At 40.8% G+C, this 11,472-nt stretch overlaps 1 protein-coding gene across 1 annotated transcript in view; it reads left to right on the top strand.

The window, feature by feature from the left end:
• elp4 (elongator acetyltransferase complex subunit 4) overlaps positions 1–3,655 on the top strand; it is an 82,504-nt gene extending 78,849 nt beyond the window's left edge. The window contains exon 10 of the mRNA XM_034201343.1: positions 3,594–3,655. Coding sequence (XP_034057234.1) covers positions 3,594–3,641 — 48 coding nt within the window. The 3' untranslated portion in view covers positions 3,642–3,655. The remainder of the gene's footprint in view (positions 1–3,593) is intronic.
• Positions 3,656–11,472: the final 7,817 nt, after the last annotated feature.

Below are 11,472 nucleotides of genomic sequence, written 5' to 3'. Positions count from 1 at the left end.
ATAAAACGAGATGGGATACAGCGGTCGAGCCAGGTGCTCCCTTTCCCTTCCCACACAGCCCCGCTCTTCAGAAGCAGATCAGGCGTAAACGCAAATCTGTCCAGCCGGTTTTCCCTCTGCCGTCACCACGCTGCTGCACAACGCACCCCCCTCTCTCTCTCTTACACACACACATTCACACTAAACCACACTGACAGTTGTTTCAGTTTTTTATGAATAAATGGAAACTACTTTGCAACTCAAATACTCATAATAATAAATATCAGCCTATATTTGCATGTCATCTCAATCGTCACCGCTAATGCATATTTAGCAACCACATACATTTCAATACAAGTTAGATATCTGACATTATTCACAGCGAGATATATCTATAGGATGTGAACAGGCCTGCAGAGACAACATTTGTTATTTATTTATGGGGAATATCCTAAAACTAAGGAAGTCCTGTGTGAGCTTTCCAGGAACATGCCAATCTCTTGCTCGCTCCAACTGATCAAATTTGAAACAAATTGTGTAATGATCGACCTCCCCTCTCTAACCATGCAGAACATTATGCTGCCATAGCCTACGCCTCATGAGCTTATTGTTTACTGCCGCTGTTGCAGACAGAGACAAATGTCCAGGGGACCGACCACGTTACCAGAAAGCAGAGGGTGCATGCAGAGTTGATGCTGCGTTCAAAGGGGGCATTTCATCCATCTAAATTAGGATTAATTGCAATGGAGACGAAGAGGTAAGTTTGATCTGAACTTCAAGTTTAAACTGACTGTGAAGAAGGCCCTGTACATTTGACTGAACGTTTGTTAAATGCATAAAGCTTTGGGTTTTTACTGGTCTTTTAAAGTTTTAAGCGTCAAAAGAACCATGACAGACTTGATATTAAAGTGAACCTCAGTTAGTCAAACAGCCTGATCTGCGGTGGATTGGTTAAATGATGTCAGGCCTTTCTGCCACTCAAACAGCAGGCAGATATATTTAAATTGGTCATCTGATATTTTCAATTCAAAATACTGTGTCCAAACATAATATAGCCTAATTACCCCCACACATACCCCACAGTACACACGCGCGCGTACACGCATGCACAGACACACACTCCTCGTCTCTCTCTCTCTCTCCCCCTGTGTGAAATGTTTTAATAAGCCCTACACGCTCTGTGTGTAGAGTTTGATTTGTTTTCTCTCCATGCTCCCCGGCCCTGGATCGAGACATTAGCTGAATTCCCCCGGGGTGATTGGATGCAATTTGTCCGGAGTAGACAGGCACGTCCTGGATGTTAGGAATTCACTTTGGCTCAACGTGACAAGTCTGACTTCGATCTACAATTGTATCTGAAAGTGCAGCTAGCGGAAAGATCCCATGCCATTAAGTGTTCTTCTCCCCTTTTCTTTTTTTCGTGCACAATAACAAGATCCTCCATTTGCTCACAAATATTCATAACAATCCTATTTGCGACACCTCTAATCTGCTACTGAGGCCTGTGTGGAGCACTAAATGCGGGCTGTGTCGGCAGTGGTGCATGGTCAGTCCTCCGAGTCAGACTGGAGAGAGAGAGAGAGAGAGAGAGAGAGAGAGAGAGGAGAGAGAGAGAGAGAGAGAGAGAGGAGGAGAGAGAGAGAGAGAGAGCGAGGAGAGAGAGAGAGAGAGAGAGAGAGAGAGAGAGAGAGAGAGAGAGAGAGAGAGAACAAACGAGGGGATATTATGCCCCAAATCTACGACCCTTTAAATTAGATTAAAGATTGACAGTGGGCAGGATCTCAAAAGAGAAACCGTAAGATTGACACCTGCCACGCAGACTTGCCTGTGATTGATTCTGATGCTTCGTGCTGGCAACAATAATGCTGCTGTTTTGCGCAGGGCTGAGTAGGCGCATTTATCACTCGCTTGCCAGGAGTGGCTAAAGTCAGTGTCCGTGTCGCGCTGCGAGCTGACAGGGGAAAATGGGAGCTAACGAGGTTGTCAGATGTCCTGACAAGACAAATGAGAGCTCGTCACTCCCTGTGCTTTAATAACGTGTAATGAAAACGTATTGCACCGTTCAAAAATAAAGTGTTACACATACTGGGGTCTGTCGGCGACGCAGTTAATTACGCACGGCGAGGTAAATTACGCATTAGCTAAAGGGTGTTGGCCTGGATTCAGCACCACCAAAGAGCATTGTATCTATATAACAACTATAAGATTTGTAGTTTTGCAGATTATCTCGACCTTGGATTTGGTGATGTTACTTTAAACGGGCCATTTACACTGAAGTTAACGAACAAATAATTATTGCACAATTGACTCTTGAACATCTGGATAGTTTTCAACATTTGTGAAAAGGTCTGTTTTCAGAGAACATTTGCTACAGCTCGAAAAACAATGTATGCAAAAACACCTACCTTTCACTTGGCCAATAGATAATACATGTAATATCTACCATATATCAGATGAATATATGAGCATTCTTGATGGTGACTCTTTATCTTATCTCTGACTTTATCTTAGGTGACACATAAACTGAAATAATAAAGTATTTACATTAAGAATAACATAATTTGTAGTGTCTTCTAAGCAGTGTAAAAAACATTATTTTGTATCTTGCTCCAACATGTAAGCAGTACATTTGCATCTCTTACTCATATCACTCACTACATTATTTCAAGGTCTGGAGTTCAAATCAAAATAAGACTATGAATGTAACAAAGCTTTGAGGATTTAATTTGCACTCGTAAAAGTTTATACGAAATGTAGCTCCATCGCCCCTCACACCTCTGCTACTGTGATCTGGCTGATTTTTGTGAATAACGTTGAGCACTGAGGTTGTGCATTCTCCTGTGTAATTCATGGTGTGCGATATAGCCAACACACGGTATGGTAGTTATGGTCATGATACATAATCCCCAGGGCAGGGATGATGATGGGCTCTTAACTAAACCCTTTAGCAGTGGTGTGGGCTGTATTAGAATGAATGAATGGAAACTTTATTACAGACTCAGGGTCCAGATAAAAGACAAGACATTACAAGAGACTCACTGCAGTTTTGTATTTAATCATATCCATGCAATTTGTTATTTCTTTGATAATATCCTATTAGAAATAGATGTTATGAGGACCCATGATAATCTGCTCTTACTTTCAATTTGCTTTGTGTTATTGCAGAATGGGTAACTCTGCATGTTTTTTTTTAGGGTAAATAAATAAGCTTATAACGTTGCGTTAAAATAGGATGTGTAAACTAAGCACCAAATTATGGCACATATTCGAAGATTGAGTGACAAAAATAACTTCTCGCCAAAGATTGTTTCTACAGCCTCGTTTACCCATAATGATTAATTAAAAATAATATAGGTGTTGTGTGTCAGCCTAAAAAGGGAGTATTCCGGACGTCTCTTCCACTAAATGATGGTAATAACTCATTACTTTGCACAGAGCCTCACCTCCCCACGATTCAACAAGCATGGTGAGTGACAGGTGATGGGATGGCATTTGTAAAGATCTTATTTGGCCCCTGTTCCTTTCTTTCCTGATGGAGGGGGCGGCATGTGCGCATAAAAATAGACATCATTTCACTAATGCCATCACCTGGCCTTTGGCACTTTTCTGTGCAGGGTCGAAGAGGCCGGAGCACCTGCTGCAGGAGGAGCAGCGAGAGATGATCCGAGGAGGAGAGGTAATTATACTGTCGGCACCGCTGCACACACACTGAAGAACACAGCAACACAATTCATTCATAGGTCTAGAGAATATGTTTGTGCGTAACTGCAAAAGATCATGCTAAAATGTCCGGATAAATGAGCATGTTGTCCCTGAATTGCGCACAGGCCAGTGGGACCTTCTACAAAAATGCCTATAGCTCCAAGCAAGAGTGGAAACACAACATAAATCACCAAATGTGACAAACTCAACGCAGATCTGTGTGATATGTATAAATGGATGCAGCAGCAAAAGGCTGTAGTGAACTCACACAGATAACTGGGCTATGTAAAACAACATACACCAAATCAGGCAACGACGACAAACCGTCTGGAAAATGGACGCACATAGTGCAGCAAGAAATCACTTCTTGTCCCCTCCCTCCTTCTCTGTGTCTGGATGACAAATCCTATCCTGGAGTACATATTTTGAGGATAATTGAACTGATTGTTATTTGCAAGTTTCTCTGTCTTGAATATAAAGGCGGCGGCGGCGTGCCTGCTCGCACTCGTAATGACTTTCAGACCATTGGCAAGATATATTCATAATGTGGCGAATCTTAAATCGCTAATATGAAATTCTGCGGGATATGTCAGTATGCATTATTAATTTGGCTTTTTGTGTTTTCCCCTCTGCAAATGTTTTTTTAACACTGAAAATATGACTTAGATGGAGATCCAGAGGCTCTCAAAGGACCTGAAAAAGCTCGTCGTTAAAATGTGACATAAGCTGACCCCGTCACTGCTTTTAAGAAAGCTCACTAAAGGCTTCCAATCTCTGAAGGGAAGGGTTATAAAAAAAATGTGCCAAACATAATGCAGACAAAAAGGAAAGCGAATATGTTTCTGGCTCATTCTGGAGGCACTTTGTTGTACCTTGAACATATAGATTATTGAGGATTTCTGTGAGAAAAATAAAGATAACTTTCGGGTCAGTGCTTCATTATTGATCTTATTCACTCCATCTCTTATAGGCCGGTTATTCAGCAGCACCCCGCTGTGGATACACACTACATTTCAGCCTATACAGTGTTAAGCCTGCGTACTGGGAACAGAAAGCCTCTGTATAGACCGAGAAACGTTTCTAAATCTAATCACAAACGAACCGTAATTAGACAAGTAATTACCGGCGTAATTAACAGCCTCTTTCTGCTCGCTGTGCTTTGATATGGACGGGCAGCGAGCTCTGCGCTTTATGGCACACAGGCAGCAGCAGCGGCAGCGGATAAAGTCTTTATTATTATTGCTGGAAACCCATCTGGTAATAGTCTTGCCCGAGACCTCCTCCCCCCTAATCAAGGTTTTAATTAAAGACGGTTGAGGGCCATGGAGAACATGAAGGCCAGTAATTAAGACTAACATTGGACCCTAACAGATGCAACCCTCCTGCGTTGGTGCAGAAAAGGGAAGCTCACAAACCATGACGCGCAGTCGTTTATGCATAGATGTAATATTCAATAAATAATGTTGAACTGTGATTGAGAGTTGCTGAACATTATAATTTATCACAACACGGCTATATAAACAGGAAAACAATTGTTTTCTTATGTAATTTCCCTCAGGTTTAACCAGACATATGTCAGAGTAAGGGGATAATACTAATAAACTAAGGATAATCTGGTTCTTTGTTTCTTATATTTTTTTAAAGCATTGTTTTGAGCAATTTCATGACAAGTTTGAGTTACTGGTCACACTCCTTCAGTTTGGTGTCTGTGCATTACAATATTTAATCTGTGGTCCAAACAGAAAGAGAGCTGCACATTATCATCACCAAATGGTCATTTGATAGACGAGTGCGGTTGAAAGCGTGCGTAAAAGTTGGCATCACACATTATATATAATTCCAATTAAAGCCACGTTTGGATTTCAATTTTTTTTTTTTTATCGAAACTTTTGAATATAATATTTTTCTGTACGCTATAACAGATATACAAATTACATGTTATTCCAATATAGATAGATCCCTCTTTAACACAAGTTATACTGATATAATAAATTAATCGCAAATGATTGATCGAAGGTGAAAGACATGGTTTTAGTATAGGTAGCACAATAATAACAAAGCACCAAATCATCCTAATTGCTAATCCTAACCTGCAATAAAACGGGGATTTATGGGATTGTTTTGCATATGTTGTGCGTAAAAGTGCACCTGGAATCAATCACGCAGACCACGTTATACAGAAATACAATAAAACTGTGTCATGTGTGGTTATGAATATTCATCATATTCGCTTCAATCAGTCCCCACTCATTCCCTGTCTCTCCTACGCACGGACTCACGCGCTCGCTCTCACGCGCTAAGAGACTTCCTTCATAAGTTGCATTGTGGAAGTTAAAGATGTGCCCCTCTTCAGATGGGCCAGCAGATGGGCGGATGTTTAGCCAAAATCCCCCGCAAAGTTGCCTGGCTGCTGAGCCACCACTGGAGAGGGCTATATAGGAAGGCTGTACTCATGGCTTCTCGACCTCGTCACATCTCCCTTAACAAATGGCACACCTGAACCCAAGTCAAGATTCAGACCTGAGAGGCAATACTGTCAGCTGGACCTAAAGTAAAAACCCTTCAATGGGAGCTCTACCTTTCTCCTACACGCACGCATGCAAGATAAATCATCTCAAAATAGAGTCCTTATTCTCATTATAGGAGGTTCAGTTAAACGACGATAACGTTGACATTACTACATTTGTGGTTAAACTGTGGTGAGTTTTGAGAGGATCATACATGTACAGTCTTCAATAAGAGTATTAATAATTCACATAAATCACACATATATTCCATACCTAATTATTGGGGTAATTTTGAACAACAAAAGAGATTAAATTAAAATAAGTTTGCACTGAGTATATTTGCATCTCATAATTCAAAGCAAAAATAACGCTAAACCATTGTCAGATGATAACAGATAGAAAACTTGGCCAGTGTGCTGCAGCAGCTCTCAGTGGTTTCAATACTGGTTTCTCCATTCTCGCAACTTGTGGAGCTTTTCTGCCCCCTAGCGTCCGACTTAAGATCCGCACATACAAACAGATGTGGAGTTAAATATCAAAACATGCTGCTGGGTTAATTTGCGCTCTGCTTAACAAAGGTGACCTGGCACTGTTTGTATTCCGGGGAACTGGTTTGCTGAATGATTTCTTTCATTGTTTGAGTCCACTATATGTGCTCTGAGATATGGCATTACTTGGAGTACAGACAAATTAATTTAAATATGTTGTTTATTTGTAAAATATAAATGCAAATATGTTTGGCATGAGGTAGGGGCCCCGATTCTGAAGATATTGTTTTTAACTAATTGTACTTGCAAAATGCTGTAACAGTGTAATTTCCTGTGTGTTTTAATAAAGTACTCTGTCCATACAGTAATGGTTTTAATTAATGTACTTCATCCAGTTTTAATTTAATAAAACTGATAAGATGTGTGGTTTTCACATCAAAAATAATGATAGTCATAGTGTGAGAAAACAAGTACTGACACACACACACACACACACACACACCAGAAATTCTCTATTGAACAAATTAGAGTCGTTAAATAAAAATAATTGTACAGGTTTATGCAAACATTAAGACCTTAATGGTGACTGACACACAGTGATGTTTTAAAGTCATTGTCACACATTGCTCATTGATGCAGTTAACGTATGACCTCTCAGTTTATGTTGGCAGACTACATCTATTTATCAAGGTTCTCATACTGCTATAAAATGCCACAGTATACGATATAACATCTGACACATTAAGTCATTAAAAAGTATAGTTGTGTTTAAGATTTAAAAAGGGTCTCTCCATTTACAGTAAGTATTTATGAATGTGTTGTGTATAACTTTGAGTATAACACAGAAAAAGAAAAAAAACAGAACCATGTGTGTCAATAGACTGTAACTGTATTCTAAAGTCCCCCACTGGCTATGTACATGAATCACAATCCTCATGATCCATTAAATAATAAAGTAATTTTAGAAATCATTAATATATAACTAGTCTAAATAATGAAAGAGCATTAGTCTTTAAAAATTCATTTGAATTCACAGAAAGGTTGCCATTAAGTATGGGGCCAAATCCAGACCCAAAGTCAAACTTATAAAACATTTCAGAGCTTTAAGTGTGATTTTTAACTCATAACACAACCTGCTGAGTCTTATTTACTGACTTAGTGTAGAGCACAACAACATTTTCCTGTCTTGATTTTTACCAATATTTAAAGTCGTAAGTGAGTAAGGGGACATTTACATTTGAATGTTTATTTCAATGTACAATTGATTTGTACTCATATCTGCTGCAATTTTCTTTATGACAAACCAGAAGCTTTAACCAACCCACCTTTTTCATTATCACTACGTTACAGCTTTCCGCTTCAGGTACAAAGAAAGGAAAGAAGCAATTATCCTTAATATCTATGTAATGTTAAAAGAATGAGGCTTAATTTTCCATCTGATTGCATGACCAGAAATGTCAAACGTATATTGGATTGAGACCGTAGCTTGAATCGTTAAGGGAGCACAGTGACATTTGATCAAGAGGTATTACAGTTTTACCGCTCGTGCTTAACAGCCCAAATGGACAACATATTGGCTTCTTCATTGGATAACTCATTTGAATCTTTCTAAAGAAAAAAAAAGTAGTTTTGACTTTGGAATATGTACTTTAATAAATCATGGGTCATAATATTTGAGTCTAAACCATATAATTTGTAGAAAATATGATTATTGATAGTTCAGCTTGAGAAATACCTTAAATAAGTGAACAGTTGTGGCCACTTCCAGAGACAAACTGTGTAGGTGTCGCAGTATTTTGTCTTGTAATGGAAATGTGTTTTCCTTAGAGGATCTGTCTCTCTCTCCCTTTCTTTCTCTCTATGCATGGAGGGAGGTTGGCATTTACTTGACAATTCTGCCTTTAAGTGCAGGCTTTAAGTGCAGTGTTTTTATCTACACCTAAGATAGCTGCGGACCAGGACAATTTAACAGGCAATTTAACTGACCGTGCGTTAGTGAAGCTGTCTGAGTCCCACTCTCTGCCAGAGCGCCATGGCATGATGGATGTAGGCAGTCTGGGCTAGGTGAAGACACACACACACAGACACACACACAGACACACACACACACACACACAAACACACACACACACACACACACACACACACACACACACACACACACACACACACACACACACACACACACACACACACACACACACACACACACACACACACACCTATTGAATACACAGACACACCGCCCTGCCATATTTTCCCAATACAAACGCATATGGGCCAATCCACAGCCAACCCCTTTCCATTAAGTCAACATCTTGTGCTGGCGGTTGGAACAGTGCGGGGCTGGAGTCAGGTCGTCCAAATCCGTCAGTAAGAGGAGGCAGAGGCGTTTGTCATCCTCCTCTCTGGGCACCATCCTCCTGGAAGAGAGGAAGGGGGGACAGAGTGTTGTGGAGCTACGTAGCATCTGGCTCTGGTAGCTCCAGCTGCAGGGAGAGAAGGGGACAGGAGCTACGCTGCAGCCCAGGGGAGACACTCTTACTGCAGCCAAAACTGCTTCACCACCTTCCTATCTGCAGGATGGAGGAGTGGGGAAACAAGTCAGATCATACAGTGAAAGAGTTTGCAGATGTTGTCAATAATCTACAGTAAGGACAAAGATGTCGTACAGAGAAGGAGGTTTCTTGATTACTGTTGTTTCTTGATTAATTTTGCATTGATCTGACATTGGAAATTCTCTCAGAGCACTGAGATCAGTCAGACTATGAAAACAAACCTCTGTACATCAGATAGGATTAGGGTCTTTGTGGCAACACTTTTCTACATAGTGTCCTCCGTCACATAACAACCCAGCAGCAACAACAGAAAGGCTGGAAATGGCGTTTGCGGCACGTGTGCACAGTTTCCCTCGAACATACCATAGTGCAGAGAAGGTGTAAATAAATCGTAACGCTGACTGACAAGAATTATGTACCAGAGGAAAATGTCACCCAAATGATGACCCATAAATCACAGGCCACAGTCAGCCTAGAGACAGTCTTTAGCATCTAACGTCAGCACACAAATGTTTAGCCAGTGGCGCACATTTAGCACCAGACTCCATCGCCTCCGAGGCCACTTTGTCACAGATCTATGAATGATTCAAAGCCCGGGGCCAAGTATTAGCACTTAATGTCCCAGTGTGTTCCAGGGTTTGTTCTCAGGCGGCATAGTTATGCTGATTGAAGGAAGGAGATCAAATTAGATCTTTTGAGGGAGAGGATGAGAAGTACATGCATTTGTCTTATTCTGAAGTATGACCTTTATTGGGGGGAGAACTAGAGGGCTGAGGAGCCCCTCTTCTCAATCTGAAATGTCCTCTGGGATTAATTAACCCCATTCTCCCATTAAGCCCCTGGGATTTGCATTTCCTAGATTGGGTTAAATCCACACGAGAAGCACTGTTATTATGATCTCTACCAGGTATATGCAATTCCTGTTACATTTTAAAAGATGTCCTAGCCCCCATAACGTGTCTCAGTATTGTCAAATATTTTTGTTTTTTGGAGGATAGGTATTTGTATTCCCTCGTCAAGGATGACTGTATAGCTAATTTCACATGCTGTAGGTCATAAAAATCAACAAATAAAGCAGAAAACAATGGCAAAAGAGCACCACATATCAAACAAGGAATCATAAATCGGACAGTTTTGCACCTCTTCCTCAGATGAACCGAAAGCATTTAACACACTGTTGTGGTTAGGATGACAAGCTAATGAATTTAGCGGCACAAATCACAAGCATCTGTTTGATGTCACTAATGATGTGTCAAGGGGGCTGCCTTGTGCTATTGTTCTGATCGCCTATAGATGCATGTCTGTATAATGTGATAAACGTCATATTCTCAAAAGACAGAACACGAATGTACCATTCTTTCCAAAAACTGGACCATTAATGTCAATCATGTGGACGGCTACAGGAAGCCAGAGGGGTGCCAGCTCACACAACAAGCGCTGGTCCCCACAGTCTCATGATGGCGGTCCCCAGACGGTCTGCTGTAACAGCTCCAGCTAATCTTCTTTTCATGGTCTTCATTACGACCTGTCAGGACATAAATTGACAGTAAATTTCCATGTTTATTAACACAGCACTAAAACAGCATCCTTAACTGTTCTGCCCCCTCGTGCAAATGTTAACGTTTAACAGTGACCAATGGGATCAATTAAAATGCGGCATTAAATGATGCTGCGCCAAAACAAATCCCCCTTCAACAAACACACACAAACACACATACAGGGCCTCACATTCACAATTCCACCTTAATATACCTCCTCAAACATTATGTCCTCTGTTGATGACCCCCTTTGAAGACCTATTCAGACAGACACTTGCTCGCCACATATTTGCAGCTCGAGTAACGATGGGAAGGGCCATGCTTCATGGAGCACTGCATCAACAGAGTCTTGAGTCTGAGACTTGCTGCGGCCTTTGCCATATAACACAGTAATTACTAGATCAAATCTGTTCAAATTGAGGCAACGCTGTTCTGTGATCCCTCCTATACTAATCAGCACGCTGAGGTATGGCTGTGCGACTATAAATTGCTGACTTAATTAAAACCAGGACCTCTCTGTCATCTAATTACAGGGAGAAAAGGTTATTGCTTCAATGCAATTTTCCAAATATGATTCCTTCACAGTTATTAAAGGCTCAGGCGTCGTTTATTGTTTCAGATTTTTCAATATGGAAATGGCCCCAGTGACAGACGTAATGACTCGGGGAAAACGCTTCATCTCGATAGTGGCCTGGCACGG

This window comes from Gymnodraco acuticeps, unplaced genomic scaffold (assembly GCF_902827175.1).
Source record: "Gymnodraco acuticeps unplaced genomic scaffold, fGymAcu1.1, whole genome shotgun sequence".
Classification (NCBI taxonomy): domain Eukaryota; kingdom Metazoa; phylum Chordata; class Actinopteri; order Perciformes; family Bathydraconidae; genus Gymnodraco; species Gymnodraco acuticeps.
Note: the sequence above shows the minus strand (reverse complement) of the source record. Positions and strands in the feature narration are given on the sequence as shown.